This window comes from Catharus ustulatus, chromosome 1 (genome assembly GCF_009819885.2).
Source record: "Catharus ustulatus isolate bCatUst1 chromosome 1, bCatUst1.pri.v2, whole genome shotgun sequence".
Lineage (NCBI taxonomy): Eukaryota > Metazoa > Chordata > Aves > Passeriformes > Turdidae > Catharus > Catharus ustulatus.
Window position 1 is genome coordinate 135,596,495 of NC_046221.1, and position 26,463 is coordinate 135,622,957.

General features: G+C 40.1%; 1 protein-coding gene across 1 annotated transcript in view; it reads left to right on the forward strand.

The window, feature by feature from the left end:
• Window positions 1-26,463, forward strand: part of SLC26A7 (solute carrier family 26 member 7) — a 69,025-nt gene that overhangs the window by 16,950 nt on the left and 25,612 nt on the right. Inside the window, exons 3-8 of the mRNA XM_033081882.1 lie at window positions 11-183; window positions 8,649-8,813; window positions 16,728-16,880; window positions 18,377-18,459; window positions 21,172-21,319; window positions 23,277-23,390. Coding sequence (XP_032937773.1) covers window positions 11-183; window positions 8,649-8,813; window positions 16,728-16,880; window positions 18,377-18,459; window positions 21,172-21,319; window positions 23,277-23,390 — 836 coding nt within the window. The remainder of the gene's footprint in view (window positions 1-10; window positions 184-8,648; window positions 8,814-16,727; window positions 16,881-18,376; window positions 18,460-21,171; window positions 21,320-23,276; window positions 23,391-26,463) is intronic.

Here is a 26,463-nt window from a genome sequence, read left to right on the forward strand (position 1 = left end):
TTTTTTACAGGAACTTTCGCTTTAACTTCCTTAATATCTGCCAATGCAGTTGAGCGTCTTGTTCCTTCAGTCAGAACTAATTTCACTGCAAGCAATAATTCAGGAATTTTGGGTTTGTCAGAATTTGAAATGCAGAGGATTGGAGTTGCAGCAGCAGTTTCATTTCTAGGAGGAATCATTCAGGTTGGTGGTGATCGCATTTTCTCTGTGTTACTGATGTACTGCTTTTGTGACAGCTACAATATTTTTAATACTTTTTACTCTTCTCTGAGAAAAACTAATGGAAACATCTGCTTCAATGGTCATAAATGATGAAATTAATGTGCTTTAAGAATTTGCTACTCCTTTGTTGAGATGTAGTAATTATCTGTATACGTGCTCCCAGTGTTTTACAACATGAAGCAAAACCACATTCAGTCAGCTCTACTGGAATACTCGCAGTTGGTGTCCCTTTCCTTCTCCTTCAGAAACAAACATGAATCAGCTCCTGCTAAGCACTGACATATTCCTGAGGCTTTCTGTTGCCCTTGGCTTGAAAAGCAAGACTATACAATATCCAGTGATTAAAAACAGTAGGGAAAACTTTAAATTCTCTTCAGAGTTCACACACCCATCATTAAAGCGAAATAGTAAAACAGATGTCTTCAAACGATTCTCTAAAGTTTATTTAAATGATCAGAGGTCTTTTAAATTTCTTATTTTTTCTTATTCTGGCTAAAAGGGCTTTATCCATTGCCAGTTGCTTAGGTCTTCAGTGAAAGCTTCCCTCTTTCCTTGTAAATATTAGAATAGAAGAAATGTTCCAGCATGTGACATTGCAACACCTCCTAGGTACCTGGGCTCCTGAAAGAAACCCAGACCTCTCCACTTGGTGCTTTGGATCCCTCTTCCATGCAGAGGATGAGCAAAAGAGCCCAGAATGGAATCTTCAGTAGCCCATGTGCTTGGCAGGAACCAGGGCATATACTTATGTTAGTCAGTAGGAAATATCAAGAAGCATTGCTATTTCTGTTTCATTTTTATTATTATTTTACTGGCTTATGATGAGGATTCTTTTATTGGATTTTGACTTGGGGTAGGAGCATGAGGGACAGCCTCCAAACAACACAAGAAAGCAGAGCTGATGCACATTGGGCCTGGCTGTGCCTGCATGTGCTGTCCCAATGCACCAGCATGTGCAGCAAAGCACTGCATCTTACGCAGAGTGCTTGCAACAGCAGAGCATGAATGGAGCTCTTCATGCAGGAGTTCTGTGCTCACAGCTGGGAAATCTCCTGTGTCATCCCCAGAGAGGCCAAAATGCTTCATGTGGGAAGTTGGTGCCTGCATTCATCTGATGTAACTTCAAAATCTGATGCAGAAATTATTTTGCTCAGTGGCTGCAGAATCCCATTAGGTGTGTGAGTCCTCTAGACCTCTTTCTCCTGAGAAGTTCTGCCTTTTCATGCCTCCAACCGCACTGGCTGGTTTATTTCAGCCTATGTCGTGTTTAATCCAGACTGGAATGAGAAGAACTGGCAAATCCTCTCTGCATCTTCAGAGCAGGTCTGGCAGGGAACTGTGCCATGGGCTCCTCTCCCAGGTCAATAATGTCACTCGCATTAGAACCATACTAACACAGCTGGTGCTTGTTGTGCTGCCACTAGTCCTTTATGTGAGTTTAGTGGCTGGAGTAGTTATATCCTAAAGAAGTGCCTCGAAGCTACTAATACCGTGATATGCAGGTGAGAGTCCTGATCAAGACTGAAATTATCCTTCGCCATCTTCCCAGGTGCTGTTAAGTGTGGGGATCTGTGTTTCTCATCAAGATCCCAGTCTCCCAACTAACAGTTGCTGAAACCCCAGATAAAGTGACAGAGCACATAGTACTCTTAATGGAGAGCTAAGTCAGTCACCTTCTTCTATTTATCAGATGAGATTAGAAATTAACTACCAACCTGGAGTTAATCTGTGTTCTGGGACAAGAAGAATTGTGTGATGCATTTTGAGGCAACAGCTTTTCGTGAAAGACGTCCTGAAATGCAAAAAGCAGTTGTATCTTGTGGCTTTCTTTTCGGTCCCTGGTGGTATTTACCAGGACCAGAGAGTGCTAAAATAATTTAGCTATCTCTCAAAAAGCTCACGTTTTGCCAGCAGAGAAAGACTGGAGGCCTTACTTGACAAGTTCCACAAGAACCTTTATTTCATGTGAAGGGTGATCAAGCAGGTTCTCCCAGAACAAAGGGCAGACAGCCATATTTACAAGTTCAGGGAGGATTCAAACTACAGCCAATAAAAGTTTATACAAAGAACAGCAGCCAATCTAAGTGAGAAGTTCTAACGGCGAACTGACCAATTACACAAACTAAATTCTAACCAATTATCTTCCAAAGTGTTAGAGAGTGACAAAATTCTTAAGGAATTTGGCTCAACCTTGGTATCTAGGATACTTTATCTATCATAGCAAGTTCCAGGGGCCAGGGGAAGATGGCTTTGGAGGAATTGTATCATCCACAATATCTTCCATGCAGTTGGTATTTGGGGTGGTACTGCTCTGGGAAGGGAGCAGACCTGGTTTATGTTATCTACTATAGGACTTTAATTTTTCTGAAAAACAGTCAAAATCAGTTCTATAATCAGCCACTAACTGCACAAAAACAACAGATGCTGTGACTAATCCATACCTTGGGCAGCCTCCAGATGAAGGATGAAAAGTCCTTGCCAAAACAGCAGTTTCCTTCTTGGGAAGAGTAGGTAAAGGGCTGAACACCCTTGGCCTAAAAAGCAGTTTGATGTTATTTTTCCAGTAGCCTGGTTAAGTATTCTAATTGGCAACCAATGTTAAAATAAAAGGGAAAACATACAAAATAGTGAGTAATGGAGGGAAGGCAGGGGAGGAAATGTTTTTGAGATGAACTGCTGCTGCCTAGTTTGTTTTTAGTGCAGACCACAACTGTGCATTTATGTGTGAGGCAAACTCTGAGCAGGATCTGTGCATTTTAGTGCCATCTAGACATGAAATAAATGAGAACTGTTTTCTGAACATAAGACAAAGATAGGTAGAGCTTATCACAATTGAAATAAACATAAAATAGAAACTGTAATTATCAAAACCATTTAATATAATGCATTCATTATTTCATTTTTAAAAGCAAAATGGAAGGCATAATGAGGATTTTTTTAATGTTTGTGTAGCTGCTACTCTATAAACAGAATATGGAAAACAAATCAAGGTAATAGAATTCTTCCCTCATATTATATACAGTAGTTTCACGAATACAAGCCACACCATTTTGAGTAAAATTTTGCTCCCACACCGGAAATGCGGCTTATACTCAGGAGCGGCCAATATGTGAATAATTTTATGACATTTACAACCTCAGAAGTGCCAGCCAGGGTGCCGAGCCGAGCACCTGCTAGTAAAAGCCGGCATTTCACAATTGTTACAAATTGCTACTCTGTTGCGCCGCGGGTGAAGCCTGGCTCCTTGCACGCAGCACGGGAGGCGGGGAGAGAGGAGGGAGAGCTCTCTCCTTCCCTCCTCTGCCGCAGCCTGGGGGAGAGATGGGGAGCCCCGTGCCGCCATCGCCGTGGCTCGGGGAGGAGGCGGGGTGCTCCATCCCCACCCACCTCCGCCGCCACGGGAGCGGGGGGGGCTCCGTCCCTGCCTGCCACCACAGGGCAGCGCCGGGCCAGGGCGAGCAAGCCCAGAGGCGGCGGCTGGCCCCAAGTGGCCCCGCCGAGCGACAGCGCCGGGCTGGGCCACCTGGCCCCGTCGGCAGCCCCGAGTGGGCCGAGCCTGCACAGCCCGAGCCGAACCAGTAAACCCTGCCCTGCCGCCGTTCTGTTACTATTTGGCAACTTTGTTGCACGCGGGTCCTCACTGCGAACGACAGAGCGGCTTATACTCGGGTGCGGTTTATTTATGGACAAAAAACAAAATGTTTGCCAACACCCAGCGATGAGGCTTATACTCAGTGCGGCTTGTATTTGTGAATTTACTGTACCTCAGATGTATTAATGGGGAGAGAAAATGGAGCATAAGAGACACCTATGGAGTAATTTTGTAATTAGAATTGGATGTTGCCTTTCTAACATTAAAAAAATCCTCAAAAGAGCTTTTGGGGAAGATTTTTTTCCCTATTAATATATTGCATGTGAAAGAATGCTTGCAAAAATATATGTCTCTAAAATAATCTAAGCATACTAAACTGAAACTCAAGATTAAGATTTGCTCAATAAATAGAGGAAAGTTCCTTGTAGATCAAACTGAGAAAAAAAATACCTTAGGGAAAAAACATTAGTTCTCTTAAGACCGTAGTGTTACAGACTTCAGTTGGGCTACTCTTCTGTAAAGGGGAAATAGCTGCTTATTGCATTCCAGTCTTGTAGTGTTTTTATTAGTAAATTTTTCATCTACTGTATTTTAAAATCTAACATGTAATTAGTTGCTGATATACAGTGTTGAAAATAAAAAATGTTTCTGGTTTTCAGGAGAACAAATTTACACAATCTATTATCAATTTGCTTAATAACAAAGAAGCACATTTGAATAAGAAGGGTGCTTTTGTAAGGCAGTATTCTTGTCCAAATCTCTATTACCCTGTGGGAAAAATGATGTTGCACTATTCTGTTACACATAAAAAAATGAGTCTATTACAGTGATAATCAGGAAACAAAATTCATTTTTCTTTTACAGTGGAAATACCTTATTGCAGGCTCATGTTCTGTACTTTGGAAACTACAGGTAGGCTGTGTGGGAGCTCTGGTTCCCACCATTATGGTAGAGAATGTTGTGTGTTAGTACAGAAAGACCACAGAAAAGAATTTTTCAGGTCCTGGGATGAGGAAAGTTCACTCTGCACATCAGCAGAAGCTACCAGACCCTCCCAAGACACCCAGAATGAATGCAAGAGCTGCAGCTCAGAAGGCCAAAAGCTAGTGGTCTGCCACTTGGATGTCTGCTGAAACAGGCCATGGAGAGTTTTAAATTAGCAGCTCAGCCAGGTTGAAGTGTGTCTGACTGCTGTCTCCAGAGGGTCCACAGATGTCTTCACTTTTGCAACCTTAGATTTTGAGATAACCTATTAAATGTGCTACATGAGAGGCTCACAGTCTGTACTGTTTCCCTCCAAGAGATGTTCCCCATGTCTGCCCTCATCAACCCAGCCCATGCAGCAGAGCATCAGAAAGGGCACCATCACCTTGTCTGCTGTAACAGTGAAAAACCCCTTCCACTACTGTGGGGTTTTGAGGGGTTTAAAATTCATTCTCCAAAGCTGAATCTGTGCAGCAGGTAACACGATATCAGTCTCTCAATTTCTGTGGGCAGAAAGTTTGACATTAGTGATTTCCAAAGAGCTGTGAAGTGATAAAAATTTTTACTGGCCATGAAATTAAATTGACTACATGTTGAATGGAATTTTAATAATAATAATAAAGTGAGCATGTTGTCATGGGAAGAAAGTATTGAAAGTGGACAAGAACCAAAGGTTCTGAATTAATGAACATAGAGGGCTTTGCTTTTTGCAACTGCTCGTTTTTCTTCTCCTGGCTGAATTCCCATTCTCTTCTATTTGTCACAGTAAAATTATGGAGCAGTAAAGATAGCTGCAAGAAAAGGTTCCCTTTGTGTTGTCTTTCTTCCAATTTGAAATTTACTTATTTTTTTTCTATTTTTTTTAGAAATCACACCATCCACCACTAATCACTTCATTGTATATCTTGTTTCCATGATCTTTTCTCCCTTACTATGCATTAACTCAAGGCTGCTGCTTTCCCTCACTTTCTATTATATTGTATTTTCTTTTCTCTGAAAGGTCTTGATTTCATTTTCATTAATTTATTCAATAATGTATACCTGGCAAAATCGAAATTAATCTCAAGAAAGTTACTTCTTAATGAGCCTTTTTACATGGCATTACATACTGAAAATGCCACACAAATAAACAATAGCCAAGTGCCTTTCAAACCGTTTTTATACTGTGTATATTCTGTCCTTGAAATCTGCTTTTATCCTCTAGGAATTAATTTCTTAAAAATTAAAAATTCTGGATGCAATTCTAAAATGTGTGAAAATTTTGTTTCTATTACAGTTTAAGGAAATCTCAATATTATGACAAATAATAAAAAGAAAAAAAGATTTCTGTTCTAGTACTTTACTGTCAGTTTTCTCTGTAGTCTGCATCACAAATGAAAGAAATCACAAAAAATACCAGAAAATAAAGTGGAAGACCTGAAAAAATGAGCATCACAACCAATAGCCAAGATACAGCAGATTGTTAGACATTTCTTTCAGAATATTGAACTTTTTACAGTTTGGTCAGTGTTACTGGGTGAAAGATTTTATGACATAATGCAATGTAAAGCAATTGAGTGCTGTCAGCTTAGCTAAATTTCAAATGATGTTTATTCAAAAAGCAGTGGCAGCCAAGCTTAAATGGCTGTAGCCCAGTATGGAGGGTGAATTGTAAAGTCAGTCTGGGGCTGTGTAAATGCTAATAATTTTATCTGTCAAGAAAACTCACATGTAACTAGATTTGGGAGGCTCGTTTCAAAACTTTTTTCCTCCTCATGATCCAAGCATTTTCTGAATTATTCAGGTTGCAAGAACGACATGAGGTTCCCATAGCAGTTTATGCTTTACCCTCCACCCAGAATGTTTCCCGTTCTGGTTGCTTCATTTTCAGATCTTCTGCATGGAAGATGTATAGGTGCACACCATATTTATTTTTATCATATTAACTTTCATGTAAATATAGAGTAGGATGTTCATGCTCATGAAGTACTGCCTCTGTTTCTGGAAGTCCTGAGCTACCTTGTTTAACTGAATGGCTACAGAAATTGTCTGACTGAAACTATACTCATGGTGTGCATATATTTTACAGAGCCCACATAAAAACTGTGTTTGAAATGTGTTCTTGTAGTTATTACCTGTGAAGCATCCTCTTAAAATGCTGAAGAGTGAAGGAAAAAAAGTAAAAACCCAAAATGTAGATCTGAGAGTGATGCTGAAGTTTCTAAGCTCAGCAATCATTTTGCTGTAACTCACAATAACTTTCTCTGAAATGCTAGTGGTAACTAATACTTCTCTGTGATATTATTTAGTACATAGAATTGTCTCTGTGGTTTTGATTTCATAGCTAAATAAACATCAGATTTCCTGGAAACTAAGCTATTACACAGTTAGAAATTTCACATTCAGACAATAGAAACCAATCTTAGAAAACAAACAAAAAATTCACCAGGGAAGGAAGAATTTAATTCTTATTGAACTTTGCTACTGTGAGCAATGTTTTAAATATATTAGAAGGCACACTGTTAGAACAAACAGCTAAACAAAATATCTGAAATTAGTAATTATCAGTTTTAGGCCTGAATAACTAAATTACTACTCACTGAGGGTATACAGTAATTATCGTTATTGGAGTCCAATCTTGAATGGCAATCAATGTTCCAATGGCTCATAGTAAAGAGCAATTTACATGCTATTAGTGGGAAGAAGAAGAAAAATCTCAGATTTAATCTCTCAAATGGAAGAGGATATTGCTCACTAGAGGTTTTATGGTAAATTAAAATCCACTTATTTTGATATTTTTGTTTCTTTTGTGGTACTACGCCCAAAGCTCACTGCATACAGGTGAGTTTTTTGGTGAGAACATGAATGGTGTTTAGGCATAAAGAGTGATAACATCTGAAAATGATAGTTTTAGCTTCAGAAAAAAAACAAAACAAAGAAAATAAAAGGCAAGAGAGACTGTGATATATTCCAAAATGATATTTAGTATGGTAAACACAAAATGAACCTCTTAGAAAGCATTGTAACAAACAACTCTGTGCCAAGAGCATGTAACTTGTCAGGCAGAAGAAGTGCAAATGCAAAAGACCACAAAGGTAAGAAACTGCAAAACTCATTGTGAGGGCAGATAAGGTCAGCGTAACTTAATGTGGATCAGAAAAGCATTAAATGTTATGCAAACCGCAGTAGCAGCTGCAGTCATGTAACAACTTTGTTCAAAGAATTAAGAGTTGTCAAATCTCATACTTTGCGGGGAAAGAATGTTTGAATCCAGGATAACAGCAGCAAACAGTTGAACACATCAATACCTGCAATAGTTGTAGCTCCTGCTGTAGTTTAAATTCCTGGATTAGAGGGGTCACCACAAAAGTCTCTATAGCACCTCACAAATTTGGTATCTGTTGAAATTACAAATGTTGGGAATCCTGCTAGTGACATTATGGCAATCAGAAAGCTGGACCAAGATATGGCTCTTGGCCCATTTAGGCTGGACAGCAGTGGAGCAGGAATGAGTCTCAGAACCAGCCTCACTTTCTGAGTTGCTGTACTTCCTGTGGCAGTGTTGAGTTGATGTTTTAATGGTGCTTATTGTGCTCACGTATTTGAGCAGGAGAGAATATTTAGAGTTTCTTTGAATTTGCTTTTGTTACTAAGTCATTGTTAGGGTCTGATAAACTAGTGAGTAAAATAGTGCAGGTAAACCCACAGAAATTCAGTGGGTTCCATTTTCAGCCATATTTGTCTTTCAAAGCACTTTTGCTTTGTATTTTTAGCTAATTTATCTTATAGCTTATTAAAATTACTCTGATTGTCCTATCACAAGAAGCTGCATTTTGTAATAACTGCTGATCCTCCTGTGTTTGCCTTTTAGGTAGTGATGTTCACACTGCAGTTGGGCAGTGCCACGTTCTTGTTAACAGAACCCGTAATAAGCGCGATGACAACAGGAGCAGCTACACACGTTGTGACTTCACAAGTGAAGTACCTGCTGGGAATGAAAGTGCCATATATGTCAGGACCACTGGCATTTTTTCATGTGAGTTCAGTGAAAGAGATGCATTACTTCATCAGCTAACATTTTATTGTATGCACTATTTGTCTCTTTGTAGGAGTATGGAATTTGTTATGCACATGTGTGAACGAACAAAAGATGAACCTTCGTCTTACTTTAACTGTTTGTAAGAAGAGATTTGGAAAACCTGATAGAGAACTAGTAGGAACGGGTACAGTAATTAATTAAAAAAATGTTTGTTAGGACATCAATCATTCCGTTTGTTATCCTGAGTCATTATACACTCATACAGGGAGGGTAATTTCTCTCTTGGTCTGCATGTGGAAGGATTAAAATATAAATTTGAACATATTTTCTTCATATGCTGCTGAATGAAATCTGACCATTATTGTAGTAAAAGGAAAATGACCCGTGATTTGTGCATCTCCTATGCAAAAATTACTCTAGATATGTTATTTATTATTTTATGACATGATACTACTGCATCATAAACACAGCAAGGGGACAGCTTTAAGGTAATTTTTATAAAATGCATGCAGCATTTCATGCAGTATTGTTGCAAATGTTAGGCTTCTTAAAGCATCACCATCAGAAGTATTGGCAAAAAGCAGATATGAGCTTAATATGAACTTAGGAAATTGTGAATTTAACAAGGTTCACTTGCTCCAAGGATGAAGCATTCATAAGAAAATTGTAGTACCAATTTAGAGTGGATTACATGGAGACTGAGGATGAAAAGGGATAAGAGTGCAAAGGATATGGATACAAAAAAATAAGGTGTGCAAAAAGGTTTAACAGAATTTAATCATTAAGTAATATTTATGAAGTTATTAAATGGGATTTATAAATAAATACAGCAGTGATTTAATTACAGTTTCATAATAGCAACATTCACATGATAATAATTTCACATGCACACAGGCAGAGATGTATACATGTGTGTCTGTGAGTGTAAAGGGGCTAATCAAAAACTCCACTTGTCTTCAGGGATATACTCATGGCAAATGCCTGAGTGTTTCTCACCAGGCAGGGTCTGCACCTCAAGGAGTCTCTGTGTGTGTGTGTGTGTGTGTGCGTGTGTGTGTCAGCCCAGTGATGGCCTTTCCAGTATAGCAGACTTGAGGGCTCGTGAGCTCTGAGAGGTGTCCCACAGAGAGGGAGGTGCTGGCACTGCCCACTGTGCCCCCAAAAGCTCAGAAAGCCTCACTCAGGGCTGTTGTGTGCAGGGTCACAAGCTGATTTGCTTTAGTCATCAGCTGGTTTCCATCCTGGCCATAACCCAGCTTGGCAGCTACTGGAGTTTCCAAAACATTTGGAAATTGTTTCCAAAACTTGGGTGACAATGGTGCTGCTCTGCTTGGGCTCCAGTTCAGGTAGGGAATGTTCCAAGGCTGTCAGGGGATGACTGATCACCCTTTGTTCCCCACCTTGGCCCACAGTGGGCATTGCTGCTACCGTGTTTTCCCACCTGTATCAGGTGAAAGCACCTGGTACAGTCAAGGACACATCACCACCTGTGGTTACAGCCCTTGGAAAGGACATATTTTTGGCTGAAACCTTAAAGAGCAAAGCTGTATAATCTTAGTACACAAAAGTCACAGACATATTCTTGATGGTAACTTATTCCAGCAAGCCCTGAATTTCTGTGCTGTGTGCATAATCTCTTGGCATTATTAGTGTTACAACAGTACCTGTCAAAATGATATTTTGCTCATAATAAAACTGTATCTACTTGCTGATTTTTACATTGCACTGACAGTAAGACTTCATCTAGTCAGCCACTAAATTAGGACACCTTATTTAAAGCACTGACTATGTCTTCATGCCCTACTATGTGGTTTTTTTTCCCCCTATTATTTGGAAAAATTGTTAATGTGAAATCTTGATTAGAAGATGTTGCTTTTTAGAATTATTTTTCATAATATTTTATAAATTTGATGGCTTTTCATATGAATAATTAACTTGTTAAATTTTTTACAGGACAAATTTATTAATGAAAATTAGGAGCATGTAATAAGCACAACTAATTTATCAATTTATCTTGTTGATACGTAGAAGTGTCATAGCTATTTTTATGAGCGGTCAGTTGGCTTATTTGACTATTAAAAATTGTTCTTCATATTTTTTTTTCATTATTTAAAAACTTTTTCATAAATGATTCTTAATATAAAATGTGAATAGCCTCTTTTTCATGACGTTTCCATGGAAACTATACTTACATATAGGAATATTATCATCTTGTAGAGATGACTGGTGCTAAGTACTGCAGCCAAGGCATAATCAAAATATACATTATGAGCAATAATAAAGAACAGCAGTGATATGAAGAAATATTTCCACCTTGGTGTGCTGATGATATCATAAATGAGTCATTCAAATGCTCTGAAAGAAATCTATTCCCTTATCCCTTGTATTTTTAATGCATTTGAAACAAGTTCCTTGCCTTTCTCTTCTCTTTTGAAATCAAACCACTTTGAACATATTCCAAAGAAAAATTTTCCTGATTTTTTCTCTAAGGTTCTGAATTGCTCTGTAAATTGTATGAAAACAAATGACCAAAAAAATCTACTCTGTGCAACTTGAAAGAATAATAAAAAAGGTGCAGTTTTTCTATATATGTATTTTCAAATATTTCTGTTGTCTGTTCAGACTTCTGAATTGACTTAAGGAAGTCCAATATCTCAGTTAAAAGCACCAGAGCTAGACTTCAACAATATTTTTTTTCTGTGGTTGTAGTTTTATGTAAAAATTGCATTAATTAGATATAAGGTAGTTTGCACATCTAGAGAGTGAAAGGCAACTTTGGCATATCTCTCTGGACATGTTCTTTACTTCAAATTCTCAAAGTCGAAAGACTGGTACTTCTCCTTGCATTTTTTTCTTTGTCCACTCCAAAACACCTCCCACTCACAAAACCAATTGCTTTGCCTCAGGCAGCCTTTGGGTTGGCAAAGCAAGAATAAGAATGTTTAATAAAGTGTGATAGGAGAGTTGCAAGTATAGCAAGCCAGTGAAATCAATTCTTTATAGCATGTGAGATCATGGTTAAACATGTAGAAAGGAGCTTTGCATATGGAGAACAAATCTAGTACACTGGCCTTGAGCCTGTGGTATTTCTGTGTTTACACGTAGGTTATGTAACTTATTAAATTTTGTTTTCCCTGTACATAGTTTGTCACATTTCAATTGAGCTGCACAGTGCAGCATCAGCTGGTATTTTGCAAATGGAAAAGTGAAGGTGAAGAAGAAAAGCAGTGAGGGAATAATGCATATGTGATGTAACTTTGCAAGGGAAAACTGTCATCAAGTTTTACTCGGCATCTGAAAATGGAAGAACACACTTGTAGTTGCCCCTTATTTGTGTATAAATATATTTCTCTTTTCACATGTTTCTGAGAAAATACAACACTGCAAAATGAACTGCTATGTAAGAAACTTGCCTTGCAAAACGGCGTCTTTTGTGGTTGAGTTGCAAGCCTGTTGCAAAATCCTTGTGTGGTTTTGCTGCAATTCTGAAAAAAACCCCAAACTTCATGTTCTGCTATCAGTCCTTTCTTTTCACCCCTTTTTTACCCAGTAACCTATACAGCTTACAGTATTTGCCTATACATTTTCCCTCCAGTATGACATATTTAAAAAACCTCAGAATGAAACATTTTTGAAAATGAAATGAAGTCGTCCACTCTTAAAATGTATTGCGTTAAATAACATGCTCCTTTGTTTTCTTCAGCCTCTATACACGTTTTAGAGCTAATTTTTTGGTTTCATGGAGGCACTAAGAAAAAGACAAGTCAGAGCATTTTATTAATACATCCCAATACACACTCTTTCTAGAATATAAACCATTATAATGTTCAATATCACCTCAAAACTGATGGTTTCCCATGAGAAAAGGAACATACAGTATCTGTATATGGATGTGCAAAGCTTGAATATTGCTTGTTTCACTTAGGTCCAAATTTGAATTGATTACCAAAAAGTCCACTGATTGCTCATAATATTGTCACATAGGTTCTATTGAAAATCTTTACACAACACTAGCAATGAAACTAAAACCACAAGAGGCAAACAGCTCAATTGATATATTACTGCTGATTTAAAACAATATTTTAAATTATATAATGACAAAGATTGCTTTGTACACTTCAATATCAAGCTAAATTCTGCTGCACAATCTCCAAAATATTTCTGTAAGTGTATAATCTAAATATGCGAAATGCTGAACTTATAATTACATTTTTTATTAAAACATTTGTAAATACTACTTTTGAATCAGATGCCAATGCTGTTGCAAGTTTGAGCTTTATGTACAGTAATTTCACGACTATAAGGCGCACCCTTTAGACTAAAATTTTTCCCCAAACCCGGAAGTGCACCTTATAGTCCAGTGCGCCTTATCTGATGGACAAAGTTCAGAAATTTGCCTACCCGGAAGTGAGAGCTGCGAGCCGTGGGGGAACCCGGCAGTGCCATGGCTGCCAGGTGGAGGCAGGGTGAAGCAGCGACGGGCACGCTCCGGCCCCGTGCAGGCAGAACGACCCCTCCACAGGCACGCCCCGGCCCTGTGGAGGTGGCACGGAGGGGCGGCGGCCATAGCCCAGCCCTGGAGAGGCAGCACGGGGCGGCGGCGGGCATGCCCCGGCCCCGCCGGGTACAGGTGGGCCCGGGGGCCAATGGCTGCTGGGTTGAGGTGGGGCCTCATCCAGCAACCGCACGGGGGGGAGCTGGGAGCGGAGCCTCGCTGCAAAAAAAAGTGCGCCTTGTAGTCCGGTGCGCCTTATATGATCTACAAAGTTGCAAATTTTGCCGACTCCCCAGGGGTGCGCCTTATAGTCCAGTGCACCTTATGGTCGTGAAATTACTGTACTTAGATTTAGGATTTATAGTTTGCTCTTGGGTGAGTACAGTAACTGACTGGACAGAATACCCTGTAATATACAGTCTAAAGAGATGTCTATTGTGTATGTTAATTTCATTCCTGTTAAGAGCCACATGTTCTTTCTTTCTTGTGCAAGAGTCTCCTCGTTTCACTGGTTATATCATGAATTGTGTGGTTTCAGGTTCTCAGGAAATGGTTACCCGGGAACCAACCAGTCATTGGAAGCTCTTTAGTCTAATGCAGTAATTAATTTAATATTAATGTATTACTGCCTGAATTGTTTTAGTGTACTACAGTTTGGGGATAGGGTTGTTTAGGCTACTGAATTTGAATGAGCTGCAAAGTGTTGGTAATTCCAACATTTTTCATTTATTGGCTGATATAGACTACATACAGAAAGGTACAACTTCAAAGAAACACCAAAAGATGTACTAGGCAGTTCATACAAAGATTTTGTTGCAAAGTCTGAAAAACCTATGGCAAAGGTTTACAAGACTTAGCTATGTATTTTTAAAATTAAATAGCAATGTCATTATTACTCAGTTTGAAGGACAAAAATTGTTGAAGCTTGTGTATATTTCTTCAGTAAAATTTCGCTTATTCACCCAGTCTTTTGTCTCACTTTCTCTAGGAAAATTAGATTTGATGTCATGAACACAGATAGCTAATGTTGATACTTTAATAGCCAGCATTTATTTCAAAACAAATCTCTGACTTCAGCAAGAATCAACCCCTTTCTTCCCTTTTCTTGCCACTTCACCTTAGATCTAGCTCAGTCTTTGGTGAGTTTGTAGGCACAGTTTTCCAGACTGCCTCCTTTTGTCTTAATTAATCACAACTTCTGTTTGGGGACTGAGCCAAGTCCTATGCCCTCTTGAAAATGAATTCTTGGAAAATTATGGGTACAGATCTAGTCCCAAGTGACTTAAGACACAATCCACATATTTTCTGATTACAGGGGGGCAATATGTGGTTTAAAACTGTGGTTTAATTGCCATTTCTTCAGATTTAAGATATCCATGTCTAGATCATATTACTTAACAAGTTGATATTTTCTGGGTTTCTGAGAAATAAATGTTTGTGCTGGGTTATATTGTTCATCCTTAATCAAAACTCCAAGGGCTAAATTTCCTCTTTATTAGGAAAGTTACTTTTATGAAACCATTTTTAGGTTGGGTTTTTTTCCCTTTCTATATTATGAAAATATTCTCAGAGAGAAAAAATAGTAAGTTATTTTGATTTACTCATTCTTCAATATGAGCATCACCTCTTCAATGAGTGACAGAATCAGAACAGTAGAAATAAATTTTATCATCATATTGACTACCTTTCTGCTGGAACAGGTTTCTTTCCTAAGATAATTTTTCTAGAACTTTTTCCATCCAATGTAAATATATGTGTTTAACCTTCAAACTGTCACAACCTGTTAGCATTGTATATGTATTTGAGAATAAGTTCTCTGGAGCAGAAAATTATTAATCTTGATTTTGATAAAACTACAAGTGTCACTTTTGGTTTATTTTAGTGGTCTTCTCAGTCATTGCCAGAGAAAACCAGAGAAAACACTTTTTAAAAAAATATTACTATTATTATTTCAATCTCCACTTGCTTGATTTTATTATCCTTTATGTTGGGTTTAAAAAAAAAGTTACTTGTGATGATGGCTAAATCTACATCCTAATCTTAACTTCTGTTCTCTCCATGGTTTACATTTCAGGATGCACAATAGAATTTAAATGCAGAAAACTCAAGGGACTAAGCCTATCTTTTTTTTTCCCTTACAGCTTTAGCAAGGATGTGTATTGTATATCCATTTTTATGGCTGGCTTTTCTTTCAGGCAATAGACTATTGCTTTTCTTCATGAGGCCAGAAAATAAGTTGTGATAAGATCTCATGATTTCTTTATTTATCAGGATAGATGTTCTCTAACTTTCTTCACCCCTTCTAACTGTTTCAACACACTTCTAATTTTTTTCATTACTTTCTGTTAATCTACCACCATACTGATTTATGCCTTATTTCCTGAACCTACAAATTCATCCTAGAGCAAAAACTACAGTTCACTGTGTCATCTGTGCTGGTGCAAAGGCAACTGCACTCTTCTAAGCCTGTTACTTACAACCTTGTGTTCATCATCAAAGACCCCTGTGTTCATCATCACTGGTCATTCTATTCCTGCTCCTTATAATTCAGAACCATATTTCCTTTGTTCATCACAGATTGAACTTCATTTTTCTAACCTGTTTTACAGGTAATTGCAGCATGTATTAAGCAGATAACTGTAGTTATTTAAATAAGTAGCAGCATATGTATGCAAGCTTGGCAACTCTTTAGTGTGTGCAGCAGCTGGACCTGACCAAAACATGCTCCATGGAGCACTGTGTAAGGGGCAAGAGCAGCCAACAGGGAGACTGAGGATATCCTGCTGAAATTACTCTGGAAAAATGTTACTCTGGAAAAATCACCCACAAACTGCAGAGGATGTCCTGAAGAGGATGCAGAGGATGCTCATCTTAGAATATTCCTGTTGCATCTCTTTCCATTCAGCTTCTGCTGCATTTTCCTTTCCCTTTACTTTTTTCCTCTCCTTCTCTTTTCCACTTTTTTCTGTCTTTTTTCTTTCCCCCTCAGGAATAACTTTTATTACTAGTGTAGGTGGATGTTTATATGGTGTTGCCACTAGAAATGTACCTTTGTGCAAGAAACCTTTCTCAACATTTTTATGCAACACTCATTTATCACACTCAATGAGACTGAATAAGAAAAGGAAACATATCACATTTATTGGAATTTTATAGCCTGCTTCTACCAATAGAAATTTGTAAATTAATATATACAAATATTCACTGCAAGTTTTTTTGAGTTTTTAAAACTCCATAGGATTGGTTATTTTATTCCTTGTAAAATCTAAAATACAGGCCAAAAACTTTTCTAGTGACTCAGCTCCTGCAGTATTGATTCAGCTCTCCCTCATTATTTGAAGTTGTGAGAAGATGTCATGGCATGTGACCCAGAATATATTTTTTGATCTGTGATTGTGATTTGCTGTTCACTGTAGATTTATGCCTATGTGTTTGAGAATATCAGAACAGTTCAGCTGGAGGCATTACTTCTCTCCTTGCTCAGCATTGTGGTACTTGTTCTTGTTAAAGAACTGAATGAGAAATTTCAGAGAAACATTAAAGTTGTCCTTCCCATCGATCTACTTTTGGTAAGTACAAAATTATGTATCAGGCTTTTTCTTACAAAGCTTTCAGTGGCTCAATCTGTTGAAGTTTACTGTGTTCTCTATAGTTACCCACACCCACACCTGCCACTTATTAAATAGACAGCTGATTTTCATGGCTGTAAGTTAATTGTAAGAACAGGAAGTAGTTTGGCTTAATAATTAAGAAAGAAATTACATAAGCTCCCAATTTGTATAATATATTTCATATGTTTGCTACTTTTTACATAATCACAAGGACACAAAGCCTAGACTGTCAAAGTCTAAGAAGTTTGCAATAGAAAATAAAAAGTAACTGGCACTTTGTAACTCCAGGCAAGTCTTGCAGTGGGTAGTTGTGCCTTAGATGTTGCTTGTTTTTTATCTATGACAAAGTTAAATAGCTATGCTATTGCTTTCTGTCATTTTACTGACAGTTTTCCTTTAACATGGTATAGACTAAGTTGAAATTAGCAATTGCATTATAAAGCCCTGTTTTAAGGATTAATCTGTAGTCAAATGATCAGCAGCAAATCACCATCAAAAAGTTTCTGTTTTTCTCTAAACCTCTAAAAGAAAATACTAAGTAAGGAGGACAGCTGTTTTTCGGGGTGCATTATTGCAATTGCTCTTCTGTTACTGGAAAGGAAATATTTACAAGGGCAAAATGCTGGGAAAAGGAGGTAGTATGGTCCTGGTCTCACTGTTACCTTTTTAAAAATACTGGATAAAATGAACCAGCAAACTAAGGATTGTGGACTGGAACCCTGCTCTACTGGTATTTGTGTGTTCATCTCATTTGGAATACAGGAAATGAGTTTGAACCTCCTCAGGGTCAAACTTTATTCTCCCTCTGCAAGATTCATAACTGCTAGAACATAAAAACAATTGGCTGGCACATCATCTGCTGTGTTCTGTGCTGAAGTCAACACTGCCAGTCTGGATTAGATGAGCTCAGAGAACATCAGCTGGATCAGACTACTCAGGATCACCTAAATTATGGACTTCCTTAAGCTGCTGACATGACTGGTACATGCTCCACAGAGGGACTTTGGACACTGATTGACAGGGTTCCTCTTTCAGTAACTGTGCTGGTTTTGTATTAATTGAGTTTTAGTGAGGAGGGAATGAGTTTAACTATGGAAGTGATGTTTTAAGAGAAATTAATAGCTTCGTCTGTATTTGGTAAAATTGATTGTTGGTTGGTACACAGAATGTACAAACTGCACTATAGTCTCACTTCATTATTGCATTATTGTGTCCAAATCTTAGTTGCTTTTGACGCTATTCCACATTTGCCAAAAAAACTCCAAAAAACCAAAACCAAAAAAAAAGAAAACCAAAAACTCCATAATGCTTTCCTAATGATTGATGATTTACTGGATGGATCTAAGGATAAATGTATGAACAGTGCCATGTGCTAACTTGCTTAGTTATGGCAATAATAGGGACCATGTCAGAAGCAACAGAAATGTAACATCTTTTTCTCTTTGAATCAATAGATAATTGCTACATCCATTGCTTGCTACTGTGCTGATATGGAATATGTCTACAGGATAGAAGTTGTGGGAAATATTCCTAAAGGGTAATGTGGGTTCTATTAACTTGTGGCTTTTAAATATTTTTATTTCTGAGAACAGTCTCTGAAAAGGTCAAAGCAGTTTCTGAAATACAAAATGGAAAAAATCTATTTTGTTTGTTTCCTGTCTCCTCAGATACTCTCTCACAATTCAATCCCACGTTAACGAGTTATATGTGCATAGATGTCATCACAAAAATGCTTTCTTGTACATTTTCATAGCTTTTTCTTGCTGTGTGGAATAAGAAGTAGGTACTAAGTACTTGATGATGTATGACAGGAGGGCAGGACACTCTTTACAAGATTATTGCAAGCTGGTTTTTGAGAGTTGCCTTGGGTTATTGTAGCAGAAGGGATTTCCAATGAGATAAGATTTGCAGATTGCTACACTTCATTCCTCTCCACACATACAGTAATTTTAGAAAATGTGATTTCTGAGAAAATTTGAAAGATTTAATTATGCTTAATCTAGAAAAGAAAATTTTTACTATAGTTAATGATACACTTTCCTCCATGACCTTGAAAAGAAGGCAAAAAAAATTGCAATATAATTAGCTAGAAAGAGAAATTAGATTAGTTGTCAGACAAAATGTTCAAACTGTCCTGGCTGGTATGGAAGAGTACAGTTATTGTGTAATCTCCTGCTTGGATATAGCAGGGTTTCCCTAAATTTCACAAACTACGAGTCCAAGACAGCATGAGCACATGTGTGGCAGCTTGCACTGAAAGAAATAAAATCAGGGACATTTCTGAGAAAGAATGTTTTTTAAGTATTTAGAGCATGCTATGAATCTGACACCAAAACACAGCCAAGTGTGCCCCTTCTATGTGTAATGAAAAAGTAAACTGTATTTGTGCTGTTTTCATCAGGAATTTATTTTCTGTCTAACCTCATACAAGCAGTGTTGTAAAACAGAAGCAGAGCCTGGATCAATCCTGCATATTTTTAAGCATTTACCTGAAATACCTAACTGCCTTGTCAGTGGAGAGCATCATAAACCCTAAGAGCACAATTTGATTTTTGGACGGTGTGATTTGTGCTCTGGAAAGACCAAAGTCTTTTGAAAAGTTCAGGGACAATTTAGGGTGGTTTGCTCCATAACCTGAGTAGTTTCACTGGAATCCCCATTAGATGGAATAAATGTCTGTACTGTCACTAACTGACAGGAATACAGAATATTTTTTAAGATTTAAATTTAACTTTACAGGAGAGCCAACTACATTATAAAAGGAGAAAATATACAGTAGTCTCTTCTACTGAACATCACAAAATTAGCAAATGATTGCTAATTTTATTTGTCAGCCATGGAGTTAATTTATCAACATCTCTTTATAATTTCTCAAATTGAAGTTTTCAAATGGAATACTCCATCTGAAACTGTTTTATCTTCTACAAATTCTCTTCTGCTGTTCCAAACAGACTGAGATCTTATTAATTTAAAATAATGGAAAAAAAAATCACTTTACAAGTACAGTAATTTCACGACCATAAGGCGCACCGGACTATAAGGCGCACCCGCTGGGAGTTGGCAAAATTCGCAACTTTGTAGATCAGATAAGGCGCACCGGACTATAGGGCGCACTTTTTTTTTGCAGCGAGGCTCCGCCCCCAGCTCCCTCCGCGGGGTTGCTGGCCGAGGCCCCGCCTCAACCCGGCAGTCATTGGCCCCCGGGCCCGCCTGTACCTGGCAGGGGCGGTGCCGCGGGCCCCCAGGCCCACCTGTATCCGGCGGGGCCGGGGCATGGCCGCCACCCCTCCGTGCTGCCTCTCCGGGGCCGGGCTATGGCCGCCACCCCTCCGTGCTGCCTCTCCGGGGCCGGGCTATTGCCGCCGCCCCTCCGTGCTGCCTGCACGGGGTCGGTGGGTGCCTGTGGAGGGGCGGCTCTGCCTCCACGAGGCCCGGGCGTGCCTCTGTAGGGGCCGTGCCGCCTCCACGGGGCCAGGGGGTGCCTGTGGAGGGGCGGCTCCGCCTGCATGGGGTCGGGGGGTGCCTCTGGACGCGCGGCTTCGCCTGCACGGGGCCCAGGCGTGCCTCTGTAGGGACGGCTCCGCCTGCACAGGGCCCAGGGGGTGCCTCTGGAGGGGCCGTCCCGCTTGCACGGGGCCGGGGGGTGCCTCTAGAGGGGCCGTCCCGCTTGCATGGGGCTGGGGGGTGCCTCTGGAGGGACGGCTCCGCCTGCACGGGGCCGGGGCGTGCCTGTGTAGGGACGGCTCCGCCTCCACGGGGCTGGAAGGTGCCTGTGGAGGGGCGGCTCTGCCTCCACGAGGCCCAGGCGTGCCTCTGTAGGGGCCGTGCCGCCTCCACGGGGCTGAGGCGTGCCTGTGTAGGTGCGGCTCCGCCTGCACGGGGCCCGGGCGTGCCTCTGGAGGGGCGGCTCCGCCTGCACAGGGCCGGGGCGTGCCTGCCCCTGCTCCGCCCCACCTCCACCTGGCAGCCATGGCCCTGCCGGCTCCCCCCGTGGCTCGCAGCTCGCACTTCCGGGTAGGCAATTTTTTTGAACTTTGTCCATCAGATAAGGTGCACCGGACTATAAGGCGCACTTCCGGGTTCCAGGGAAAATTTTAGTCAAAAGGGTGCGCCTTATAGTCGTGAAATTACTGTAATAAAAAAATTATCTGTTCCAGCAGAGATTGTTTCTCTGGTATTCACATAAATTGCAGGTATATAGAGACTGTGTATCAAGCTTTGCAAAAATTACTGTCTTTATTTTTTATAGGCTGCCATCACCAAAAGCACCACCCATGAATGTCCTGCCTGAAGTAGTCACTGAAGCTTTTGGAGTGGCACTGGTTGGTTATGTGGCCTCACTAGCTCTTGCTCAAGGCTCTGCTAAAAAGTTTAAATACAGTGTGGATGACAACCAGGTAAAGCTCTTTCTCCTTAGTGTCGCTGAGCTTCGAAATCACCTCACCATTTGGGGAAAGTATTATGGATGAATGGCCGGTAGGAAAAGTTATGTTCCCTGTAGCATCCTGACACCTTCTAGTGTTTACAGTAACACCCAAATTTTATCCAAATTATCTCTGCAGAATGGTCTCACTGGTTGAACTGCTACTTTTAGGGAAGCTCATCCTTCAGGATAATCTTGTAATGCTACATTCAGTGCAGCATTTGGATATTATGGTCTAAGATGAGATAGCTTCTCCTTTGGCAGTTGAGCTCTTATAGACAAGCTATGATGTTAAATCAGCCACCAATTAATGAAACAAAGCCATTTTAAAACAAAACCAATTACTTATAGCCCCAGGACTTATCTCATGTTTTACTGAGAAATTATTTATACTTATGCAAAGTAGAAGTCTCACCTGAAATAAAGGTTTGTTTATATCTAAGAAGCTGGATGAGTTCAGTGAGTGCTGCCAAATTTACAGCCATAGGAGCTTTCTGTTCTGAGTTCCACTTTGCAGAAGACATGCTTAAATAAAAGTGGGCCATCTCTACACTACTACATTGTGTGTCTTGGTGGGTGGGTAACTCCAAGGCAGCTGGAAATCCATGGAGATGCTAATTCAAGCACTTTGGTAAGAAGGGCTCAATTTCAGATAACTGGTACTAGTACTGTGGGCTGTAAATGTTGCCTCCACCTTTACGTTAAGTGATTTGGAATAAATGACATAGCTTTGAATGAAGAACAGTTGTTTTGCACCTGGAGGGCTATTTGAACACCCTATCTAGACAGGTTGGTCTTGCTACATCAGGTCTTGTCCTTCACAGCTCTTATGTCATTGGAAAACACAGTGGGGACATTCTTGTCTGTTCAGGTCCCTGAAATATTTCTCAGTTGGATTACACTGGGCCATGAATTTCTATTGATGCTTCAGAGCCATGTTTTCATGGAGCAGAGAGAGAATGCTTTGAGCGCAGGGCAGGCCAGACTCCAGGGTGACATGCTGCTTTGTCTCAAGGCATTCCACAGAACACAGCAACCTGTGTGGCTTTCTGCACCTTTAGAAGTCTTATAGCCTACACAGCTTCATTTCTGAAGTCTTGGAAAGTGTGTATGTCTGCATTAAATAATGGAGCAAAAGAGCAAAACCTCTGTGGGAGGAGAGCAGTGAGGTGGTGTGGCTGCACTGCCTCCAGGGGCCAGGCACGGTGCTTGGCATGTGGGTGAGCTTTAAGGGGTGAGCTTTAAGGGGGTGCTGTTCTGTGCTGTTCTGTGCTGTGTTGTTCTGTGAAGACAAACTTGTGAGCTAGTTTACTTTCCTGGCTGGATACAGCACCATTCTCCTACACTGACCATTTTCATCCTCCTTCTTAGGCTGCACATACAAGGTGACTTCTCCACTTTTTCTTCCATGAATCTTTGTTCAGACATGTCTGCATTTTGACTGTGAACAAACAGCAAATACATTTGTGATGAAAGACAGCATGCATATAGTATGGCTATCACACTTCACTTTCACTAAAACATGCTCTAAAGGAAGACAAATCAGTGTCTGTCTTTTTCCAGTAAGCCATAAACCAGAAATGATCTGGGCAGTTTCCAGACACCACTACTTGAGGCTCTGGCCAGTTAAAAAGCAGACATGGAGATGTAAATATCTTGATTGAACAATTTAGCAACAGCATTTATTCTGTGAACAAAATGTCCCTCCTGCTTTTGACGAATCTGCTCAACAGCTCTATCATTTAAATTAGTTCTGTGAGATCTCTTCTGTTGGGAAACCCTTTGTCATGTACCTGTGGGGTCTTTTTCCCTCAAAAATGTGTCCATTCTTTATCATTGCTAATATTTACATAGGGGACTCCTTTGTTGGCAAGAGACATTGAAATGACAGAACAATAGGAAAAAATATCTTCTATTTGACAACTTTGCAGGAATTTTTGGCTCATGGCCTCAGCAACGTGATTCCTTCATTTTTCTTTTGCATCCCAAGTGCTGCAGCGATGGGAAGGACGGCACTTTTATACAGCACAGGTGCCAAAACACAGGTAAGGGCTTGGAGTGAAGTACATCAGAGATTTAAAGCTGTGATACTGCTCACTGCAATTTGTACTGATTTATCCATTGTATTTCCCTTGTCTCCCTTTTCCTCTGTCCTGGGAATGACTCTGCCCTGTCATTTTTAACAATCTGCATGAAATTGCATGTGATCAGTGATGATTTCCTAGGAAAGATAATGGTTCCATTTTTTAAATTTTACCTGTTTCATTCAATATGAACTGCAAAGTCTGTGGCAGCAAGGAAGTTAGGAGCTGTGTTTTCAGACTGCAGTAAACTACATAAAAGCCCTTTTAGTTTATGTGAATTTGTCAGCATTGTAACGAAAGTGCCCTCTAATGGTGTTTAATAGATTTAATGGAAGAGTCTAAACTGAAGTTTTAGTAAAAAAAAATCACATTTCATTTATCTGATTTAATTTACCTTTTATCTGATTTCCAAAATAAAACGAAAGTAATCTTTAGAGCTGTTTGTTAAAAAAACCCACAAGTAATCTCCCAGCTTCTGCCTTGTGACACGGTGTACTTGTCTTATCCCTCAGGGTACACTGAGCCCACAGAGAGGACATTTAGATTTTTGAGGACATTTGTTGCTATTTCCTAGGAAATAAACTAAAGGGGAAAGCGTGTAGGAAACTAAACCCACAAGCTGTTATTACAGTAGCTCAGGAAAGAGGGGACTGTAATAGCTGAGAATTATAACTGTGACCCTGTAGCCTGTCCTCTGTCCAAATTGTGCTAGTTGTCAAGAGAGGTGGCAAACCACCTGGGGCACCCCCCAGCATTGCCTCTTCCTCTCAAACTCAAGTGCCTTTCAGTGGCAGCCTGCCATGTCCATGTCATGTCCTTTGGAGTTCATTGCTCTTCTCCCAGGCAACAAGTGAGAGGACAAGAGAAAACACAGCCAGCTGATCCATGGAAGGTTTAGATTAGATATCAGGATTTTTATTTTTTTTTCACAGAAAGGGTTGTAAAGCGTTGGAACAGACTGCCCAGAGTAATGACAGAGCCACCATCCCCAGAAGTTTTCAAAAATTGTGTGAATATGGCACTTGATGACATGGTTTGGTGGTGAACATGGTGGTGGTGCTGGGTAGACAGATGAACTTGATGACCTTAAAGGTCTATTCTAACCTTAAAAGTCCTATGATTCTATGATTCTATTTTAATTTTATAGTTGTTTCTCTTGCCTGTGTAAAGGAAATTAGCTGCAAGGAAAAGGTTCATGAGGTTCAAGACTAAATAAAATCCATAGGTAGTGTTTCTTTTCAACCATGTCTTGCAATTATTTCTCATGCAGATGCCACAATATTAAGTAATTATGCAGGGCTATACTTCAGTGCTCTTACCTGTTAAATAATTGCTAATTAGCCCACAGAGTACTCTGAACTCAATCATAATGATAATCTTGAAAAGTATGTACAAATATTTCAGCTACCATTTGACCATTAGTTATTTCATATATTTTAGTTGAATTTGATGTCATACAATGTGCTGTCATCCTCACAGACATTCTCTTCTGTAATCTGTTAATGTACAGTAATTTCACGAATACAAGCCGCACGGAGTATAAGCCGCACTCCCGGTGCGTCGACAATGTTGCTGTCTTTGTCAATAAAAAAGCCGCACCCCGAATATTAGCCACACTTTCGTTCGTAGCAAGGATCCATGTGTAACTTTCACAAATTTGCCAATTAGTAACAGGATCGCAGCACAGCGGGGTTTACTGGCTCAGGGCGGGGCCAGGCAGGCTCAGCCCGCTCATGGTTGCCGACGGGGCCGGGTGGCCCAGCTCGGTGCTACGGCTCAGCGGGGCTGCTCAGGGCCGGCTGGGCGGTGCTGCCGCTGCCACCACCAGGCTCGCTCACACCCCCCTTCCCGTCTGCACAGCTGCCACCGTGTTTGCTCGCCCTGGCCGGCACTGCAGGCCCCTGCACCGCCGGGCTCCCCCACACTGCTGGCCCGGGCTCTGCCGCCCGCCCCCCACACTGCTGACCCCGCCTCTGCCAGGCTTTCCCACCTCTGCCGGGGCTGGCCGGGCTCCAGCTTGGCTTGGGGCTGCCGCGGGCTCTCACTTCCGTGTTGGCAGCTTTTAGAATATTGTTAATATATTAGCCGCCCCGGAGTACTAGCCGCACTTCCGGGTTTCCACCAAAATTTTGGTGAAAATGGTGTGGCTTGTATTCGTGAAATTACTGTACTTATTGTATAATTTACAGTTGTACTGGCTTTTCCATGGAAGATTTGAGGTAACCTGCAGACCTATAACCTGAAGGCATATGGAGTATTTCAGCATGTTGTCTCTAGTACATGTAGGGAAAGACCCTGATAAAAGAAAAAGAAGTCACTATGATTTGATTTCAAGACAGCAAACCCACAATAAAAATCTGCTTGGTTTATCCATTGGTTTCACAGTATAGCAGTGCCTGTGTCTAAAAGTTAAGAGTCTGGCTATGAGTTAGCACTATGAGAGTATTTTAATAGTCCTTACAATCTCTCCCATGCCTTCCTGGAAAGCAACACATAGCTTAATGCTTTCCTTTGTGGCTGTCCAGGCAGAATGAGGAGATGAGAAGATCATCACTTATAAATATTGGTCAGCTCATAGGCGAAAACAAGCCTTTCTTTAACATAGAGGGAAGTCAGTTTGGCATAGGGCATGAAAGAAATGCAAAGAGCCTTTCAGAGGCATATAAAAGCCTTTTTTTTTCTCAAATGGCTGTACCTGCATTGCAGTTTTGGCATTTGTTCCTCAGTGATATATTTTCCTGTGGGAAAACAGAAGTGAGGAACTCTATCATGGACTAGAAGTGTCCTTCAAATAGAATCAACTTTTTTTCTTGCTCTTCAGGAAGGCAGAAAGAGGGAAAAGTTCCTTGTGACTTTACCAGCAGATTTTCTGTCCCTTTTTATGTAAACACTCTGTCTATCCTTCTTGATGGTATTTTTAAGTACACCATGACTTTAATTTTCTAGTGTTTTAACAACTTGTCTGGTTTTGTTTTTAACAACTTGTCTCTTAAAATGAAATCTAATTATTTTAGTAAAGAAACATATTATCAAT